Consider the following 22,790-nt stretch of genomic DNA (forward strand, 5'->3'; position numbering starts at 1 on the left):
ATTTGACAGAGGAGGGGATGTAAGAAGACGAAATATTTTCTTTCTCTGCGTTCCGTCCTTCCTTGAATAAAGGTAGGTAACGCATCTGTAACTACGGATGTCTATGGACAGTGATTGCTAATTCGGAGAATTAAAGTGGGCGTTCACTCGTTTGCAATAATCCATACATTTATAAAGATAAGTGTAATATCCATACATTGATTTTCCTTTCCAAGCTCTAAATTTAAATTAAACTCCGATCTCTGTCCTAACATTCAGTATGATGACATTCTAAGCAAGGTAAAGCGTGTCATTAATGGTATCGAAATTTAATTTTCGTTAACCCTTGCCGCGGTTACACGGTCACGTTTTCAAAATCCCAATACGGGTCAAGTAGGCCAAGTTTTAATAAAAGGGTTTGTTTTCTATTTACATTACGAAATAACATGTATTCAGAGTAAACAACATACAAAAGTTTCAAGTTAATCTTACGTTACTCAAACGTTTGAAAATACACTTTTGCTTTAAAAATCATTATATATTTAAAGTAACGGTCGCACTCGACTTTGTCTATATTCAATATTTTACTGTAACAATGATGTTTGGAGTATTGTATGTTAATGAGGAACGTCGATAGAGTCCGGTGACTCCGTCCCCCAGGTCGCCTACATTACCCTAAAGCCTAATATCTTTGCATACATACATACATACATACCGTTCAAATATTTTCTAACGTTATTAGCTTACTAATATTATAAATGCGAAGTTTATATGGATGTTTGTTAAAATGTATTACCGGAACGGATCTTGATGGAATTTGTCATAGATATAGAACATTGTCTGGAAGAATACATAGGCTACTTATTCAGTTTTTTTATTCCGCTCGGAAGTAGTCGCGGGCGACATCTAGTTATGTTGATAAATTAGAATATTGCAATATATTAGATTTCTATACTACCGCTTCCTGTTAATTTTGAAGATTGATTTTACTGATCTTATTTACCTTGTCTTTGGACTTTTGTCATTTTTATTAAATTTTATTAATTACTTTAGTGATTTTCATACAGTAATAATTTCATTATACAACTTACAAAGTTGACGAATCATTTTTTATTAAATAAACTAGCAATTGCCCGCGGTTTTTTTCATACTGATTTTTTTGATATGTGCGTTCACAAAATATTGTGTCCGGTGCCATTGGTTCGCCAACCCAAAATAATATTTCAAATAAGATTTAATATAATATTGTTACTTCGTTATAACAAGTACTACTCGTATATACATAAATGACGTATTTTAACTTCACTGCTATGTATTTATGTTAATACAATACTTACTTAAAATTGTTAAATTTAATTGAAATTTTGCATATTTATGAAGGCATGATGACAATACATTTTACGCTGGACAACGCCATCTACTGGAGGAGATCGGAAAGCTGACCTTTCACAAATAAACCAACGATGTAGTCTAGGTTAGGATAGGTTGTCCTAAACATAAAAAAATGAAAAGGCACAAGCCACTTAAAACTTTATCATTTAATTTTTTACTATAATGTACATAATATTTACTATGATTTTTAATGTTAAAATTATCAAAATGCATTTAATATCTATTTATTATTTCTGATTCGGAAGTTTTTAACATGGTACAAAAATATTAAAACGTATTTATACTCGCTCTTAAGATAAAATCTAAGGTTTAAATATGTGATTTACATCATCAGTTCTCAATTTATTTTATTATATCATAAGGTGGCAAACGAGCGATCGGTCACCTGAAATCGCTGAAATAGCGAAGTGACCGTTGCCCATAGACACAATTGCATATGCGTTGAATACCTAAAATAACATGTGAATAGACACGAAATAAACGTGGGATATTTCAGCATTCTTTTAAATTAATTTCTTTCTATATAGTTAACATGAGGAATCATCATTTACACCCTGTATATATAAAAAGACAATAATTGTATATAATACTATATGGTCTAAGAAACAGTGTTACGAAAAAATTGGAAAAATAAAATAGTCTTTGTTTTATGAAACTTCTATGAAAAAATAGTAAATAAAAAATAATAAGTTATGGTTAGTGATTATTCACTACACACAATTATTTGTCCGCAATTCAAATTCACGAACAAGTTTTAACTATTACCATATGTTTAAGTATTGGTAACACTTAGGACAACTTGTCCTCAAGGCATTAAGTTAAGTTAGGGAGCCGACAAAATATATTGTTTTAAGTTGTAAGTTGCGGGTTGTTCGGCGCGATGCGGGTAGTTTGTCAGTTTTAAAGTTATTGATATGTGAGCAATTTTAATGTAATTTATTCGGGTAGGCAGAAATCCTATACCGTTTGTTAGTGGTAAATAATTAGAAAATTTGTTAGAAGATATGTCTAGAACTGTTCAACGAATCTTGATGAAATTTGGCACAAATGTAGAACATAGACTGAAAAAACACATAAGCTACTATGTTTTTTAATACTACATAGAAGGAGTCGCAGGCAAATGCTAGTTAATTTATAAACCTACTTATACGTTTCCTATAATGGTATGTTTCATGAAAATAGAGACATAAATGAAAAACTATTCATTTAAATTAGCAATAACACCCTGTATATTACGTCAAGTATTTCACTAATCTGGCAGATTTACGTCCGTCTAGTACGACCCTAGCTAGTTTATTAATAGTATCATGTCAAAACTGAACATTGTAATATCGCTAAGAAATTTTCAATTAGTAGTCTGAAGTTGACGTCTCGTAATAGTAATAAGATTGTTCTCGGGAAATAAATTACATGATGCGGACGTCGCGTCGTCGGTCTTTTGAAGTGTCAAGTTGAATGTTGTTGTAATCGCGGACCGTAAGCTTGACAACCTCCGAGATTAACTATAGGAATGTTCAAGATTTACGTCTTAATAATCTATCTATATATAACTCCCGGTTGCCCGCAACTTTGTCTGCGTAGAATTTAAAACAACCTAATGGCTAGCCTACGTGTTCTTCCAGATTATGTTCTACATCTGTGCCTTTCATCAATATCCTTTAAGCCATTCCGAAGATACCCGTAAGAAAGCATCCATCCATCAAACTAAGCTATCACATTTATAATATTAGTAAGATGTATAGAAAGGCAAATGATGAAATGAAAAATGATAAATGAGATAAATGAAATGCTTTCAAAGTGTAATTATTACAAGCTTTTATTTTGTTCCACCTGACCAGCAAATTTGATTAAATCCACTTCCCGGTTACTGATTGCACTGAAATTGCATATATCGCGACATGGTACTGATCTGATGATGGAGCTAGGTGATGGTCATAGCAACGAAGCGAAACAGCTTCATCGAGTTTGGGCTTATTTGAATCGTCTGGACGAATATTTTTTTTGTTTAACTAACAAGAAAATAATAAAAGTGACTTTTTATTTTATTTTTTACTATTGAGATGATTAAATTGAAGACCATGATAAGAAGATAGTTGAGACTGGCTATTATTTACAAATAAAATAAATAAGAATGGCTTGGATGTACACACAAAGAGCACTTTAAGATTTAAATTGGCCTCCCTGTTATGCTTAGGTAAGTCTAAAAGGCAATAAGTATCTCCATTATTATGCTTTCTCGCCGAAAACGTTTCGTTTAGAAATAATAGGCATTTAAATATAAGTACACGACTCGTGTTCAAAGCTTTCACGAAACGCTTTATATTTTCTACTTCTAAATAAACGTTGCCATGACATATTTATTTTTCATTTGAAATAAATAGCTTTATAAGTAAAATATATTATTAACTGTCACACTCAATATTTCTTAATCTTCCCTTATTTGAGTTTTCGTTGTACTAAGCGGTAACTTTGCGGCTAATTAACAACAATTGGCCTTTTATATTTATTCCTAATTAATAATCGATACCTAACTTTTTAATAGTTCGCTACTTAGTTTTAAGTCTTGTATGTACATGAGCTTTTAAAACGCAGTCAATAAGTTTTGTTTTCATTTCTTCATTATTTTTTTGTTGCATATGTTTACTATAACTTTGGCTAAAACATCTGTGTCCCGGATTACATTTGTTCAAGTTGATATGACCCATTACGCGGACGCTTATTTCGTCTGATTGTCTTTAAATGTTTCCCCACTGAGCCACTACTTTAGTTAAGTTGAAGTTAAGCCTCGTCTTCATGTGACCCTATGGTATCCCTCACTTAATTAAACTTAAAAATAGGTACTTTATTTAATGACAATAGCTTTTTAATATATTTCATAAAAAAATGTATCCATCTGTCCAACTGTAAGCCATAAAAACTCATATTGTTAAACAGATTTTCGTAAAATTTATCATTTGTGTTCAAAATTCTCTGTTAAAATTGATCAAGAGAAAGTTTAAATGAATGGATGGATAGATGGATGGATATCGTAACTCCATACTATATACTTATCCCGAGAAAATGTGGCATGGTTGTATAGAATAGTCTGGAAGCAATAATTTGTAAACGTTCAAACAGAGTTGCGGGCGACCGTTAGTATACGATAATTTTCAAATTTCAGCGGTATTAAATCAAATCTAAACTTTATAACGCATGTTACAAGTATGTTTTACTAAATTCCGACTAAAATAAATCGTTAGGCATTCGCAAATGAGCCGCTAATAAATCGCTTGCGCTCAATTAATGTCCGCCATTTTGTTTTTTCTCACTTTATTTTACGCAACTTTTGTAATGTTATTTATTGTGTTATATATTTTCATTTTATAAAACAATAATTTACATTATTTATTAAGGATATTAAAAGTGTTCTGTTTTTTTTTAAAAACGAAACTAGCTGTCGCCCGCGACTCCGTCCGCGCGAAATCAAAAGAAAAATATTAGTTCCCGGCAATTATTCGAATTTTTCTCGCCGTAAAAACCATCTTTGAACTTCAACGAACATTTAAAAAAAGAATTGGCCAAACTGGTCCAGGCGTTGTTGACTTGACTACCAACACATTTTGTGATTCATTTTTATATATATACTAGCGGACCCGACAGACGTTGTCCTGTCTACACGTCTTCAATTTGAATAAATTAATATGAAGTTAATATTTGATGAAAATTGTGAATCTAAACCATTCCCAGATCCCCTTGAACACACACAAAAAATTTCATCAAAATCGGTCCAGTCGTTTGAGAGAAGTTCAGTGACATACACACTCACAGAAGAATTATATATATATATAAAGATATAAAATGAGTGCAAAATATTTTTTGCTTTTGTGTTAAACTAATATAGTATATTTAACTGTTTGAAACATGTTGTTTGTAGTTAAATTAACTGAGTATGTACATACAAACATTATCATCATATTTTATAAGGGAAATACTCGTGTTCTATGTGAAACAATATGTGAAAGTGTCCGGGATCGTTCAGGATACGAACTTATTGTCTCCCCTCTTCCGTATTTCCATTCCCGGCGCGTCTCCTCTCCGGTGATCCAATATTCATGCAAATACAAGTGACACGCCAAATTGTGTTTGCAGCAGAGATGGATACGATACTATATATGTACACAGGGCGACGAAGACGATTGATAAAGGTAGATAAAGGAATGAAAACATTTTTGTGAAATATATTTTGTTTTTTAGTACATTTTAATAAATGTCGTATGTACTCTGTGTGCATTTAATTATCAAGTCAAAGAAATCTTTAGCTATCTTTAGATATTACTAGCTATCGCCCGCGACTCCGTCCGCGCGAGATTAAAAATAGATGTTGGCCGATTCTCAGACCTACTCAATATGCTTACAAAATTTCATGAGAATCGGACAAGCCGTTTCGGAGGAGTATGGGAACGAAAATTGTGACACGAGAATTTTATATATAAGATAAATGTTTGGATATTTGGATGTATGTTTGTTAGAAGGTATCTCCAGAACAACTGGATGTATCTTGCTAAAATTTGGCATAGATGTAGAACATAGCCTGGAACATAGGCTACTAATTAAGATTTTTTTTAATACCACGCGTACGGAGTACTACATCTAGTATCCTATATTTTTACAATAAAATTGTTTCTCATAAAATATTATATTATAAGGCAGCTTTTTTTATTGCATTTCGAGTCTTCAAATGAATAAGCAGCTAGTGAAAGCTCATGAAATATTAATTTATTCATTTTGAAAGGAATACTTGAAGAGTTATATTTTACGTCGGAAAATGCAGAAATAATTTTAAAAAGCAATATTCGTGTGCAATTGTGCAGTGAGGGCGGACACGCGGTGTTCGGGGAGTGCTGGGGGTGCGGGGGGGGGGTGCTGGCATCGGCAATATTTAGGTGTCAACGTCAGTCAGCATTTTTTAACGTGCCAACCGGCGATAGAAAATTGTCATAAATTAATTTAAACATACTGTAATTCAATCTTGCTAACATTATAAATGCGCATATTTTGATGGCTGTTTGTTAGAAGGTATTTTTCCAAAACGGCACAATGGATCTAGATGAAATTTGGTATAGATGAAGAGCATATCCTGGAAGACACATAAGCTACTAATTAAGTATTTTTAATTCTGAAGACGAAGTCGCAGACTACAGCTAGTTTTAAATGCATTACTTACCTAATATATTTATCTTTGTATATTCAGTTTGGTATAAAAGTGTCCAGGTCATATTTAGGTAAGGCATAATTTAAAATAGCATAATTAGTTAGCCGACAGAGGTCGCTGGGACAGGTTCGTGCTTCGTATTACATTAACTTGATTAAAATTTTCTCTGACGCTATTATTATAATTATTTTAACGTAGAAATAATGTGTCGCAGCACTGACTCGGATAAACGAGGCAAAGATGAGATGATGTTAATCGTCAAATTGAGAAATGAAAATTTAAATTCGAAACAGACGTAGAAATAGAACCTATGTTCTAGACTATTCTAGAAGAATGATTAGGTTACTAATTAAGTTTTTTTCTTTAATTTCGCGATGGTGTAGTCGCGGGCGACAGCTAGTGTATAAATAAATGAACAATATGCCGGTAATTTGTCTGTTACGTGATGAAATTTTGTTATTTATAAACAAGGTGATTGTAGGCTGTATGCTGGTGGGCCCAGTCAATTTGATTAATGCCAGGCGCGTGTTGCAGACAGTATTTTAATGGATCTGTAATTCGCCTGTGTATTTTGTTAATCAAAACATAACACAATCGCCTCGCACAAACACTCTACTCGTATGTTATATGAGAATTTTGATTGAATTACATGTTGCTACAAACAACATTACATTTATCTTAAGATATATGAAAATTGTGCAGAATTATATGCAAGTTAATATATTTATTATCGTGTTATTATTCTACTTAAATAAATACAAAAAAGTTATATTATATATGCTAAATTTGGATGGATGGATGTGATAGAACATAGGTTGCAAGAACACGTAGGCTATTAATTATGTTTTTGTTTCAAATTCCAAGCAGACGGAGTCGCGGTCAACAGCTAGGATAAAATAGATATATAAATACGGCTAAACACTGACTTATATTCGACCGGTGGCAGCACCGACTAGTTTCGAGCCTATCGGGGGCCCATCATCAGGATGAATGGGACTGGTATTATTTCGCGAACGCGGCCCCTCGTTTAGTATAATGTCTCACGAAAGTTTGAATAATGTATAATAATAGTTTTAAATATATGCCTTTTTGCATTTCTTGCGATTTAATATGTTTTTCTTATAAAAATAATCAATAACATATTTACAATAAACGTCAAACTGACGTCACAAATGTGTCAAAATTATTTCCTATATTATTTACAATGACTAAAAGTGGTACAGAAGACTTCACAAAGTCCTCAGATAGAAGACCGAGAAGCGGCAGCGAGATCAGCCCGCGAGTTCCCCTCCACTTTACGGTGCACAAGCCCGGGTGTCACTTCGAGAGCTGCTGCGGCATTTGCAATCTGTTCCCAGGTGTGCTGCTGATAGCCTTCTGCCAGGTCCTGGTCGGCTCCGTACTCCTCACCCTCATCCTGACTCATGGCAAGCAGTACGACAAGATACATAATACACCGGACTCGCAAAGTTAGTTTCACATTATGATATCTGTGAGTTGAATAAAAAACTAAACTCTAGTAATCGATCAATATTATTCGCTGAAAAGTCTACTTACTGTTAACTGACATGCTCAAGAAAATCCCAAAATCCTCGCTTCGCATACTATAAACTTATTGCTAACTAACTAACTATTTACTTATTATTGGTCCTGTGCTTCCCGCACCCAGGATACTCCCGTTACCTTGACTAGATTATCGGTCCATCTGGCGTTAGACCTGGCTTGGTACTAGCAGTTAATTAATAGTAAAATAATTTTGTTGTGCAGTCATGAGCTTGGGCACCGGCGCCATGCTGAGCGGTGTGACTGGCGCCGGATTCCTGCTCATCATAGTCGCTCTTACGGAGAATTGCAGAGCTATGCTGGTATTTAAAGCTAAACATTTAGTATAATTTAATAAAATACAGCCAGAAACTTATCAGAATAAACATTTTCAGATTTATTTACTGGTGGCGATGTTTGTCTTGATGGGGATTGTGTCTCTGGCGGTGGCTAAGATTGGGCGTTCCTGTATACGGTTTAAAGACGGTATGTGTGTCTTACATTTAAATAACGTTAACAAAACATTATAAGAAATTAAGGTTTATTAAACGATAGTCTGTATCGTGACAATACAGTTTTGTTAACTTCAGTCTTTGTTTTATATTTCAGCCTCCAAAATAAAAGATGAACAACATAGGCTCGTCAATCTAGCTTGTGTTAGCGGATTATTCACATTTTTCGGAGCAGGTGAGTGCAACATTTTTTGTGCCCCTACAAAAAACATTATTTTCTTCTGATTCTCCTTGCAAAAGATAGAAATAAGATTAAATTGTGTGTTTGTCCCGTCAATGAAAACCCAGCTTTAGCTTTTATTATGTGCTGTATCAACATTCTTATTCATAAACGAATGTATGTATGATTTTTAAAGGCATAATTTTAAAGGCTAACTTACCGTTGGTTTCGGAGACCAAAATCTCTGTACGAAAGATATCGTCATTATCGTTGATGTTTAAACGAGGATTTTGGTCTCGGAAGCCCATGTTTAGCGTTCTAGATAAATAGTACTTTAACCATGGTAATATTATTTAAATTATTTCAAAAATAGGCAGAACATTTATTAAATGACGCTCATCGTGATGTAAGTTTACATTAAGCAAATTAAAATTTGCCGTGAAAACAAAATATCGCCTTAATCCTTTCTCGCATGATTACCTCGTTAATATTTAAAATATGATCCAGGAGCTCCTGAAAGCAAAATTATTACGTAAACTGAATTTCAAATTAAGCAAATTTATTTAACGTCTTTTAGTAAAACGTAAAGATTTTTTGTGATACATATTCAGAAAGATTAAAGTTTTGTTATTTGGTTTTTATTTTATCTTTTCATTATGAAACAGTACAGTCAGCTGCATCAATATTAATTAAAAGTCCGTATTCTTCCGACTATAATTACGTGCTAATGTCCTTTATAAATTTTATAAATGTTTACATATCTATGCCGCTGACTGTACGTATAATATTATTTAATACATGAGTACTTTTCTATACATGTAAGATATGATGATTTAATGGCTAAGATTTGTATGAAAGTGTGTTTCTTTTCAGTGTTGTATTTCTTCTCTTTCGTGGTGGTGTTCAGTTTCTATCACTTCCGGTACGTGAGACGCGCCATACTCATGCACGAGGCAGAGTGCGAGTAGATCTGGAGTTAATGTTGTTTGTTTTTTTAAAATACTATTGTTATTCTTTATATTTTTAAAACAAAATAATTTATACTGACTCAGGAGCGTTTTATATATGGTACATTAAAAATAAATTAAAAAGGAAGTCAATTGAAATCTATAGGTTTTGAAGTTGATTTACAATATAGAAATTTGACTTTAGCTTTGCTTGATCAAGTATATAAAATAGGGTTCAGCTTAGTCTGGACAATATCGGTGAACATGATCAAGAGAACTACGTTGTGAGAAATACACAAATATAAAAAAATACGACTTATATACATTGAAACATAATTTAAGGACATATTCATTATTTGAAATTCAACTAATGTAATTATTACATATGATATTTTGGATGGATGTTTGTTTGAAGGTATCTCCAGAACGCCTACTAAATCTCGACGAAAATTGGCATACATGTAGAACATAGTCTAGAACAAGACTTAGGCTGCTAATTAAGTTTTTTTAATTCCGCGCGGACGGAATCGCGGGTGACTGCTAGTTACAATACATAAAGTGAAATCTTTCTACTCCTTTTAAGGGAAATTGAGCGTGGAAATTATATGTGAAATTTACTATATTTAATGTGTGTTTTTAATAAAATAAAAATATGAAAAATAAAGTCTAATTTTGACCAGTAGGCGATCACAATTTAATTTTAAATGTTACTATTATAACTATCGTATTATTAACAAAAGTAATACGTGTGAGTTGTATTTGTTGTATTACTTCAAAAGTAAAACTTGTAAAGCAAACTCAATTGTATTGTTTGTCGATGTTTTTATAACAAACTATTTAAATTATCTGAATATCATTGTTATATTGTGAATGAATAACATTTAACTCTATTTAAATTAAACTGAATCTTTTAAATTTAAATACAAAAAAAGGTACAAAATATTTCAAACACGATGAGTTTTGCATTGATATATGTTATTCAATATACAAATGTAACAGTTCTTGTAAGGAATAGAAAAACATCCAAATTAATTTTAAAGAACAAGTAGGTACTATATGATAGAATTAACTGACGTCAGAATACACAATAAAGATCTGTTGCCGTTATTCTTTTAAAATATATGTTCATATATTTTAAGACTTTATACACATACTAGTTGTCGCCCGCGACTCCGTTCCCGCGGAACTAAAAAAAAACTTAATAGCCTAGTTCTTCCAGACTATGTTCTATATGTTTACCAAATTTCATAGAGATTTTTTCAGCCGTTCTGGAAATACCTTCGAACAAACAAACAAACATCCATCCATCTAAATATTCGCATTTATAATACTAGTAAGAAGTAAGATATTGAAATATTTTCATGAATATGTATCGTAAGTGTGATCAATAAATCAAATTAATGTCACAATATTCGAAAACGAATAGAGATTTATAACGCGACCTGTGTTACAGAACGCTTACATGTTATTTATGATTGCCTGGTACTTTAAACGACTTTCACATACTAAAATTATATATTACAAATATACTAAAACTAATATGACAGACAAATTTATTAAAATTATGCTATGGAAATAGCTTAAAATATCACTATTTGTATCCTGAAAAAAAACTTAATTTAAAATTAAGACACATTATATTGAAATAAAAAAATAAACTCTTAATTCTTGATGCTCGGCAATGATAAGTGTTCATAAATGTAAAATATTTATGTATTTATTTTATGTGTAAAAAAATAATAAAGCGGACACATAATTAATTACTAATAACTAATAATTCTGGTTCACAGCAACAATTTTTACAATGTAACCAGTAAAATCATAATTTCCCTAGCCTTGTCCCACCCACGTGGTTCGCGTACTAGGTTTTATAAACCTTAAAGTTTTGCATTATTTTTTTTATGTCCGGCCGCCTGCTTACTTGGGTGACTATTCAATAATATTGCAGAAAATAGTTCTACCAAAATAGATATATGTATCGATAGATAAGTACAAAAATAGACAACCTTTACAATATTCTATTTACTTATTTTAATAGTAAATTAATTTTAACATTTATTTGGCCTACTGTGTTAAAAATAAAAAATCTAGTAATGTTTAAAAAGATTTCACTGAAGCCTTAGTGAGCGTGACAGCGTCTTCTCGGCCCGACACTTGAGGTGACGTAGTGTTGTGGAAACAAACGAGACTCGCTGTTATCTAGAGGCTTGTCTGGTACTTCTAATTTGGTACACTTTGCTTCTTTCACAAGTGCAATACACCATGAGTATTCTTAGCGAACCATGTGGCCAACTAATTTCTCTAGCAAAGTGGACGCAGTTATATATCAGCAAATTATAAAGGTTAATTTTTAATATTTAATAAGCCAGTCAGTTTTAATCTTAGGAACAATTTATTTAGAACCACATATTAAATATTCAAATTCAATAAATGTATGAGAAAGGTTTGATAAGTGCAATTAAAAATTAAACAATGAATAAATCACAAATGTAAGTTGTTTCTTGAGTCGTCGATAGATGGCATCTGGCACATAAGATATATTTGCAGTCTACAGGGCTTCAATACCGCGGGGCAGCTCGCTCTCGCCCTCAATAAACCTGCCAGAGCGGCTGATGCGGATGGGTACACGCACGCACACCACGGGCTGGTTCCTTTCGTCTACAATCCTGAACTCAATTGTTGCGGAAGTGCCCTGAAAATCAAATCATACGTTAATACAGTGAAATTGATGTTCTTCAATCAAACTTCTTTATAGTTCATTCCATTCCAAATTTTCTCTTGATATTTGACAAATAATAAAACGAAAAAGGGCGTTACCACAGGGAACCAGGATTCGATGTACATCCTGAGGGTGTAGTTGACGCTGGTGCCGGAGCTGACGGGGCAGCGGGTGTTGGTGAGGAAGTTGCAAGTGTTGGCGTTGTTGCCCAGGTTGTAGGGCACCGGCACCGCACCCAGGTACGCAGTCGCCAAAGTACGCATAGTTTGCACGTTACGGGCTAAACAGCACATTACAAATAAGTAATCGTTGTGTGGACAAGGAAACCTTTTCGTCAGTTTTGTCAATATAGATATACTCACGAGTTCTGAAGGTCATGTGTATGACGGCATCACGCAGCTGCTGCAGCACGCAGGGCGGGTTAGTGCAGCCCTCAATGCGAGTGCTCTGCGGCAAGTCTCCAGAGTGGTGTACGCCTGTCAAATAACATTACATGTATTTACATACCAGCACATTGTAGTGAGTAATGAACAATTTATAAAAAATGAGACGAAAACACATCATAATTTCTGAACTCTATTTTTGTTGTCAGTTTGATGTAGAAGCTCTCATGGTAACAGCAATATGAGTCAGAATTTTCTACAAGTATATTGTAAACATCCAAAACAAACAAACAAAAATATCCTGAAATTTAACTTAAACTGTTCAGATTAATGAGAAGGTAAGATATACTTACATCTTTGCACGTTGGTGGCATCAGCAACAGCCAGAGCGAGGCACAGAGCGATCAGGAATTTCATCATTTTGCTGTTTGTGGTTGTAATTACCAGTAACTTTAGCAACTTGATTTGATATATTGTTGGCGATAGTTTGAGTTTATATACAGAAATCTTATCAAACACGTGCACAATATCTCACTGGGTGATGTTAATTAGCGATTAATTTTAACACCGGATTTGACAGTCAATCAAATTCTTTGTTTTTTTTTTAATAAGAAGTGAAGTGTTGTTTTAGAATCGATTTCCTAAGTTATCTAACGTCTTTAAGACTTTTTTTTGAATAAATAATTTATTTTGGTTGTTAAGATTCTTTAGAGAGTTATGATGGCAAAAGGTAAGCCCATGTCTTGTTCACACTCAAAATACCTATAGGCTAAAATGGAGCTCATAAAACTAACTAAATCAATGATGTTTTTACAAAAACTACATTCGCTTACAAAAGCTACTTAACTTTTATATTTTTACAATAATACTAGCGGACCCGACAGACGTTGTCCTGTCTACACGTCTTTAATTCGAATACTGAAATCAACAACTACTAATAAATTAAAAATTAATTAAAAAAACATTGTCCAGCGGACAAAATTGTGAATCTAAACCATTCCCAGATCCCCTTGAAAACACACAAAAAATTTCATCAAAATCGGTCCAGTCGTTTTGAAAAGGACAGTGACATACACACGCACAGAAGAATTATATATATTAAGATATATAAATTTTGAAAGGAATTCAGAACTGGCAAAACTAATAAGTCATATTTAGTCATACTTAAGTAAAATTTGTTTAAATCATGTTTATGTGTGCATAATATGTGTCAACAAGTCCACATCCGATGTTATTTAGCGTCGCGGAGCAGATTCACAAATTAAGTTTACATTAGAGTTAGCTTTGCACTAATTATGTCAGCTGTGCGGAGTTTGCGATACCTCCTTCTTAAATAAACGTTGAAATTGCAATGTATTTATAAATCGAAATAAATTTAAATAAGCGTCACTGACATTGTATTGACCTATTTTAAATTAAGTACTAAACTTTGCCAATAAACCGACTTGTCATACAAAAACCTGTTGTGATCCTTGTCAGTCTTTTAGAAAAGAACAGAGATGACAACATGTTATTGTACTTAACTAATATACTGATTTATCGAATGTCGTTTGGTACGTTTATAAAATTGCATTAATAATTTATCAGCTTCAAATTAACAGCCGTCTGTATACAAATAGCGGCGAATCCTTCTTACGCTCGACACTGATCGATTGCACTTGATTTATTTATTGAATGCTACAGTTCGCCACATTACCTGACAAAATATGCAACGAATAAATCCTGACCAGAAATAAACGGCTACGTGGTGATGGTGACGCAGAGGTTAAACAGTAGTGTTGGAATCTACAGGTCCGGATTCGATCGCAATTCATATGATATGAAAAACATGAATTGTACATTTATCTGACGTTCTTATTGCGAAGGAAAAGATCGTAATGCAACCTGCATTACGATCTTTTCCTTCGCAAGAAGAAATTCAAAGATATGTGTCAAGTCAACCCGCACTGGGTCAGCGTGGTTGACGATGGTCTTGTCACCCCTAACTTTGGGTAGGCTCCGGGCTGATGATGATTTATCTGCACGATTCATTTATTAATAAATTGACTACAATACAACAGTGGTAGAGCCTGCAACAACAATATTTCTTGAGTGCACAAATTGGCTGGATCGGTCCGTGCAATATCATAACCAAACAGTAGACAGGCGTCGAGTGGACGTAATTCCACGTTGTCTGATGAGTGCGCGTACCGGAGGCCTAATTTTAATCAGAAAATTATGGGAAGGTGAAGTAGATTTGGCAGAAAAGAGGGAGGCGCATTGAAAGGGATATCCTCTTTTCGTGCGTCCCTTTCTTCTTCGCTTCGATATTTCGGCGCTATATTTATGCTTTTATATTTAGGTGGCCGCTTGCTCGGTTGCCACCTTATAATATAAAAAGTACAGATGTATAAAAGATAATTCATTATATTTTTAAGTGCAACTATGGAGGATAAAAACTCTTTCATTAGATGCAAAAAATAAAAAATGAAATCAGTTAATATTCAAAGCTGGGGAAAATAAAAACATCGCAAACAACCTCAATACGGAAATTGATATGTGAGCTCTGTAAACAAATCGTATGAAAGGAAACTCTTCTTTTTTTCATCGTTATTAATGTACAAAACAAACGAGGAAATGTATATCAACACAATGATACTTTCCATTAACATTTCGTTTTAACTAAAAAATAGTATCTTCAAAATTTTCAATTTATTTTTTAGCTTCAACATTTTAATTGATTAAAAATGCATTTACAAATAACAATGCTACGTTTTTGTTGGTAGCTATCACTGTGTTTTTCAAGCTAAGTTGTTTTCTGTTTTCTGATATTTCTTACAAAACAAACAAAACTGTAAACAACACAATGGTCAATTCATGAAATAAATGACAAACGTCAACAGAAAAGCACTGCTATTATGTTGCATAAAGCTCTCCATTAATTATTGTCGAATGAACACAATACGACAATGATGTCCGCTTTACTGGAATGCTTTTTAAAACCGCCTTTACTGAACGAATGATACTTAATAAGAAAAATGTTTCAGAAAGTCCTAGCTAATATTTAGAGTTCGAAGAAATGTCACACTTACAATAAACATATGAATATTAAAAGCAAACAATTAAAGACACATTATTGTTGTATGGTTTTTTTTATATCATAAGGTGACAAACAAGCGAGCGGCCAATTGAAATCGCTGAAATAGCGAAGTGACCGTTGTCCATAGACATACGCAATTGCATATGCGTTGCCTACCTTTAATCGAAGGAGGAGAGGATGCACAGAAAGAAAATAATTTCCCTTCCCATTCATCTCATCCGGAAAGTCCACTTTCACTTCCCATCCTTTCCTTATAAGAATAAGGGTGGGAAGGGATGGAGGACTAATTTAGGCCTCCGGGACGCACACTCATCAGACGAAACGCGGAATGGCTTCCACTACACGCCTGTCTTGTGTGTCGTCTTGGTATTTCACCGGGAGAGCCGGGCCAATTCGTGCGAGGATGTTAAACCGGGCTCTACCACTGTTAAAGCTCTGTAAGTTTATCCATTAATGTAGATTGTGATCTGGACAGAGTCTACAAGAAGAAACTGATTAAAAGCTATGAGCTAGTTAACATAAAATGGACAATGTTTTAAACACATTCTACCTAAATTATATGTCAACCTTTTTATACCTTTTTGACAATTCATGACTTGACATTGACTTCTTAACCCATAAACTTATACCGAAAGTAGTGTGCTGATACATATTTGTAGTGGAACATATGTTAACCACTTTGAAGTCCATAATATCCTTTACCGGCGTTCAAAGGGTTAAAACACGTACTTAACTAAATAGCGTCTAACTATTTTTTTGGAGTACAGTTAGATACAGTGTAAGTGTTTAATTTATTTTGTTGTCAATCTTTATTTTTCCCTTCCCTTAATTTTTGTGTTAACTTTTTTATTTAGTATTGTAAGTGGGAATGTAATGAAGCAGTCACACAGCGTACAATCACCAGCTATCAGTCTACACATCCTATGTTCACACTTTTGACAGCTACCAGATTAAAAGTTCCCGGTAACGGATTTTTTGGTTGTTGATTTTTAAAATGGACGGCCGGTCACTGCATGGTATTTCCAGCGTTTATTGAAATTGTGAACTAAATTGTAAACAAACTCGATTTAAATAAAAGTTAATTTTAATCTTAGGAACAATTTATTTAGAACCACTTATTAAATATTCAAATTCAATAAATGTATGAGAAATAATTGATAGAAACAGTACAAATACAGAATTATTAATTAACAATTAAATCACAGATGTGAGTTGTGTCTTGAGTCGTCAATAGATGGCATCTGGGAAGTAGTAGATAGCATCAGTCGGGTGATAGCTGTGGGTGCAGTCTACTGGGCTTCAATACCGCGGGGCAGCTCGCTCTCGCCCTCAATGAACCTGCCTGAGCGGCTGATGCGGATGGGAACACGCACGCACACCACGGGCTGGTTCCTTTCGTCTACAATCCTGAACTCAATTGTTGCGGAAGTGCCCTGAAATATTACAACATATGTCAATACTGTGAAATTGTTAATCTGTCTTTCAATTAAGTTCGTGCGTTGTTGGTCTAGTTTTATATTTTAAGGATTTTTTTTATATCCTAAGATGGCAAACGAGTGAGCGTCCACCTGAAATCGCTAAAATAGCGAAGTGACCCTTGCCCATAGACATACACAATTGCAGATGTGTTACTTAAATTTAATTGACGAAGGAGGGGACTCACGGGAAGAGAATGTTTTTCTTTTCCATGCATCCCCTCAACTGGAAAATCTACTTCCACTTCCTATCCTTTACTCATATGAAAAAGGATGGAAAGAGAAAGGAGACTAAAATTAGGCCTCTGGTACCACACGCATCAGAAGAAATACAAGATTTCTTCGAATTCACGGCTGTCATCTGTGTGGTCGTGGTATTGCACCGGACAAGTCGGGACAATTCGTGCGAATATGTTAAAGCTGGATCTACGATTGTTCAACTTCTGAACCTATGAATATTGTGTCACAAAATTGACCGTGTTATTGCACTGGTACACCAATGTTGTATTTAGAGTTGACAAATAGTATGTTACCACTGGGAACCAGGACTCAATGAACATCCTCAGGGTGTAGTTGACGCTGGTGCCGGAGCTGACGGGGCAGCGGGTGTTGGTGAGGAAGTTGCACGTGTTGGCGTTGTTGCCCAGGTTGTAGGGTACCGGCACCGCGCCCAAGTATGCAGTCGCCAAAGTACGCATAGTTTGCACGTTACGGGCTAAACAGCACATTACAAATAAGTAAACGTAGAACAGATATGGAAAACTTTTTGTATGTCTGTCACTATAGATATACTCACGAGCTCTGAAAGTCATGTGGATGACGGCGTTGCGCAGCTGCTGCAGCACGCAGGGAGGGTTGGTGCAGCCCTCAATGCGAGTGCTCTGTGGCAAGTTCCCAGAGTGGTGCACGCCTGTCAAACAACAATACTTGTACTTAGTTTAGGAAAAGTTACTTACAAAACAACTTATAAACATATAATATTATACATGGGGTGAAAATACACCATAATTTCTAAACTTTATTTTTGTGGTCTGTTTAATGTAAAAGTCCTCATGGAAACTACGGACGTGGGGGAAAATTTCGTCAACTATATTATGATCATGCTAAAAGGAACCAGGAATTTAACTTAGATTGTCTAGATCAGTCTATAAAATAGATAGAACAGACTGAAATTAGATTGACGGGAAGGTAAGATATACTTACATCTTTGCACGTTGGTGGCATCAGCAACAGCCAGGGCGAGGCACAGAGCGATCAGGAATTTCATCATTTTGCTGTTTGTGGTTGTAATTACCAGTAACTTCTAGCAAGTAGAATTGATACATTGTTGTCGGCAGATTCACTTTTTATACAATAATGTTATCATACAGGTGTGCAGTATCTCCGAGGATCATCATTCTTAATTAGTGATTAATTTTATTGTTATCTTTTTTGTTGACGACTGAACTGTTGCAGCCATGTCTCAGCCAGACATAAGAAAGGTAAAATAGGTCATAAATACATATTTAGCTATACTAAAAATCAGTAAATCTGAATTGATATTATAGTAATATTTTAACGGTGATGTTAGAGTCTGCTGAAAGGCCATCTCACCTGTTTGTATACCGCGTATAAGGTGTGCATCAAAAATTATATCTTTCATATAAAATAATATGATAAGTAGATGTAAGTGAATGTAAAGATAAGTAATTGTGCAGGTGCAGAGCGCTCTAATCACGACCTGATATCTCTCACACTAATCTTGTAGGGCCATTCAAGTTTATTGACTTCCACTCTTTTGTAAGCCAATGTGATTTAGATTAGAAATTAGCTAGTGAATTCCGTGAAATGACAATAGATAAAACTATTGTTTCAATATTTATCTTTCTGTTGTCCGCCATTTTTTGTAATTAATTAAATAATAATACTACTTATTGAATATTAAAAAAATAACAAACTAAACTGCTTGAATCAACACGGCATAGAGTAAACAAGTCAATAAACATTTCTGGGTATCGGGAAAATTGTGAAAATTCTGTATCCCTGTCTACCTCATTGTGTTAAATACTTTTTTTTTATTAAAAATAGAAATGCTTTATCAAATTTAATCAGTCATGTTGTAAAAAGTCTGCAGGTGTTAAATCAATGTCTTATTATCAACATGCATTATCAATCACTGCCCAAATAATACAACTAATTCCTCATTATCTCTGTTCATATCTCACGTATCATACATTGTTGTTATAGGAACTGAATTTATATCCGACTAGTAGTCCGCCCCGGCTACGCCCGGGTGACAAAGAATATTATATCTGATCTTTTTCCTGTCATAAACATTGGTAGACGCCAGCGACATCTGTTGCACGAATGTATCGGCTCGCCCGGTGTGATACCATGACTACATAGAAGACACGGCTTTAGTGGAACTAATTGCATTTTGTCTGATGAGTGTGCGTTCAGAAGGCCTAATTTTAGTCCTCTTTCTAGTCGTAAGGATGATAAGAGGAAGGGAATTTGATGGAGAAGTGGCTGATAAGGATGGACTGTTCCATAATAGTACATAAAAACCTCCGTTGGGGAAAAGTGATGTATTTCTTTATTGGTGTAAACAAACAAGTCGACATAACAACATAATTCGTATTGATTGAAGCTTATTGCACTTTACTGTTTTTATTATTTCCACTTTTTAGATTAGACAAATCGGACGATATTTTGATAAAGTCTGAAATTTCCAATACTCCAGTCTTTTGTTGCTATTGTCGTAATTTTTAAAGTTTCGTGTAAATTGTTTCTGCTGCATTATGTTCATTGAATAATAATTAATGGATGGCTTTATGCAACATAATGGCAGAGCTTTTCTGTTCACTTTGTCGTTTATTTCATGAACTCACTATTGTGTGTATGTAAATATACGGTATCCTTTGAGCCTTTTATTATTCCTATTTTAAAAGTAAAACAAGTTCTAAATTTTTAGTTTTGCTCTACAACATGCGAGGTTCATAGTGCTATTAATTTAATAAGCCCACTCTACATTGGCAGTAACTCTGTGGTCTGCAGACGAATGGTTTGCGCACGTCACGGCTGTCAGTCGCAATTAGACTGGACGTCAGTACTGGTCACAACTGACAAGTACAAAGCTGTTACACGGAGATTGGTGAACGCCACTAAACAGCGGTTTGGTTAGTGTTCAAAGCTAGCCACTTTATTTGACGTATTTAATTACATTTCTGTTTCAGAGTAAAATAACGGAATGATTCATAATAAAGTGTAAAAAAAGGTATTTCAAAGTAATACAGTGTATGTATGCGTAGATGTATGAATATGATAGCCAGAGGGGTGTGTGTGGACCGCGCCACATACAGGCTCGTGGTCTCTGCCTACCCCCCTGGGTTACTGGCGTAGTTATATCAATGATAAAAAAAAACTCGATCGCTCTATTTGATATTAATTATTCAACACTTCACTCATTAAAGAAAAAAGGTTCAGCTTTAGCTAAAAATCTTTAGGTTAGTTCTCTAATTTCCTTTTTTTTCTTTTCATCTTTCGAGACTCTCATCCTTTGAGACAGAAACCTGCACTTTAAGCATAAAGTCAGTGCGAATCTTTGACTGGAAGACTGGAAAGGCATTTTTTTGTTACTGCCACATTCATTACGTAAATTGGTCGCAAAGAAAGACCCTTAGTGTAGATTTAATGACTCTGAGTGGGGCAGATAGAGCTGGACTAAGTGAAAAAAGCTAATTAACAAAGTGACTTATGAAGAGCGGTATAAAAGCTACACGACTCGTATCTTCAGTCGACCACTTCAGAGATTCACAAAGAGAACTCTACTTAAGTGTTACATCTTACTTCGCAGTTCATTAGCTTTACGTTTTATCTTACGTTTAACAAAGTTAAGTTGAAGTTATTTTAAATACAATTCAACTAATTGTTGATTACAGTTAGTAGTCTGCGATTCTGCCGTTGATATTAAATGTTCACAGAATCTGAAAGTTAGTTGCATCATTAAAATATTTTTATAATTATTAATTGACTACAAGCGTGCACTTTGTGTACATCTGAATTAGTAAACATAACGATACCTTATAACAGCTATCGAACTTTTCCTCTCTCCAGTTGTAACATCAGATTGAGTTACGTTATTACGAGTGACGTCGTCATCATCCCTGGTTGATAGCAAGATAGCACGATGAAATAACTTAAGTGATGTGTCAAAGTTCAGTAGAGTTATGTCAAAATGTTCAAGTCACTGGAAAACAAACAGGATGCCGGGCTTTTGTGATAGCGCGTACGTTATCCTCCTTTGTGAGGACATTTAGTCTTTATTGTATTGAGGAGTATATACTGCTCTAAATATCTATTACAATCACAATAACTAAATAGTCCGTCAATTTTTTTAATGAAAACTCTATGTTACAGTTGGAGTAATAAATTATATAAGAAACTAGTCATTATTATTTCAAAGAATTAGTCAGATTTATAAGTATTTGTAATTTAAATATGATTTTAATATATTATTATAAGTATTATGTCTCATTTGTAATTAATGTTTCACATATTTTTTTTAAATAAAACATATTTAAGATTAAACAAACAACAAGAACTATGGAAGTCATTTGCAGCGATGGTTTCTCCATTTTATTAAAGCGAAAGTATTTAAAAAACTCTTGTGTAATATAAGTTAATGGGTACATTTGAAATGTCCTTACCAATGAGAATTTGTATTTTATTTTTAACATATAATAAAAGAAAATCCTAACTACCGATACTAAAGGTAAACGAGCAATTTGCGAATCTCTTTAAAACGATAAAAGGGAAACTCTACCTTGTTTCCATTAATTAAGAACTATTTTTATCTGATACGTTTAATCTTAACATAAGTGCCGTACTATAACTTGTTAATTGGTAGCTTAAGCAGGCCGTCAGTGCTTATTTCTATACAAAATAGACGCTAATAGTCGCCCTTAGTAACCATTGAGGTTGAAAGTTGTCTACTGACTTTAGTGATTAAAATTTCCTTTGTATATCGGACACGTGCGAGATTTGATTAAATTTGTTATTACTATAAGTTCGGCTTATTTCGTCATGAGCACAGCACAGGTGTCCACGGTCTAAAATATAATCTTAATTAGTCTAGACATTGGTGAACGAAATTGCTTATTTTAGTAATAAATTCTATACCTAAAGACCTAAGAGCAACTCCATTTGAATTGATGATTCAATTACGAATTATTATCTTCCACTTAGAAATATTTATCTTACTAATATTATAAATGCGATGGATAGAACATAGTTTTGCTTTTTTTTTAATTCCGCGCGGACAAATCTACGGTAGACAGCTATTAATCTGAAGATGTTATCTTTTAAAAACTCAGGCGATAGACTGCCACTTTATGTGAATTACCTTTGCTTTAAAATAGTGTAACATAAAC

The 22,790-nt window shown here is 34.0% G+C and overlaps 3 protein-coding genes across 3 annotated transcripts; 1 reads left to right on the plus strand and 2 right to left on the minus strand.

Annotated features, from left to right (window-relative positions):
* Window positions 1-7,722: 7,722 nt before the first annotated feature.
* LOC106117738 (uncharacterized) lies at window positions 7,723-9,763 on the plus strand. The gene is made up of 5 exons (XM_013312151.1): window positions 7,723-8,031; window positions 8,330-8,427; window positions 8,500-8,590; window positions 8,714-8,791; window positions 9,650-9,763. Exons 1-5 carry the CDS (start codon window positions 7,767-7,769, stop codon window positions 9,742-9,744), a joined length of 627 nt encoding a protein of 208 aa, XP_013167605.1. The 5' UTR covers window positions 7,723-7,766; the 3' UTR covers window positions 9,745-9,763.
* A 2,329-nt stretch (window positions 9,764-12,092) lies between these two features.
* On the minus strand, window positions 12,093-13,302 carry LOC106117715 (epididymal secretory protein E1-like). The gene is made up of 4 exons (XM_013312122.1): window positions 13,179-13,302; window positions 12,805-12,918; window positions 12,541-12,722; window positions 12,093-12,415 (listed from the first exon to the last, which is right to left on the minus strand). Exons 1-4 carry the CDS (start codon window positions 13,243-13,245, stop codon window positions 12,272-12,274), a joined length of 507 nt encoding a protein of 168 aa, XP_013167576.1. The 5' UTR covers window positions 13,246-13,302; the 3' UTR covers window positions 12,093-12,271.
* Window positions 13,303-16,997: 3,695 nt separating this feature from the next.
* On the minus strand, window positions 16,998-18,707 carry LOC106117722 (epididymal secretory protein E1-like). Its single transcript, XM_013312128.1, has 4 exons — window positions 18,583-18,707; window positions 18,176-18,289; window positions 17,913-18,094; window positions 16,998-17,337 (listed from the first exon to the last, which is right to left on the minus strand). Exons 1-4 carry the CDS (start codon window positions 18,647-18,649, stop codon window positions 17,194-17,196), a joined length of 507 nt encoding a protein of 168 aa, XP_013167582.1. The 5' UTR covers window positions 18,650-18,707; the 3' UTR covers window positions 16,998-17,193.
* Between the last annotated feature and the right edge of the window lie 4,083 nt (window positions 18,708-22,790).

This window comes from Papilio xuthus, unplaced genomic scaffold (genome assembly GCF_000836235.2).
Source record: "Papilio xuthus unplaced genomic scaffold, Pxut_1.1 DF827679.1, whole genome shotgun sequence".
NCBI lineage: Eukaryota > Metazoa > Arthropoda > Insecta > Lepidoptera > Papilionidae > Papilio > Papilio xuthus.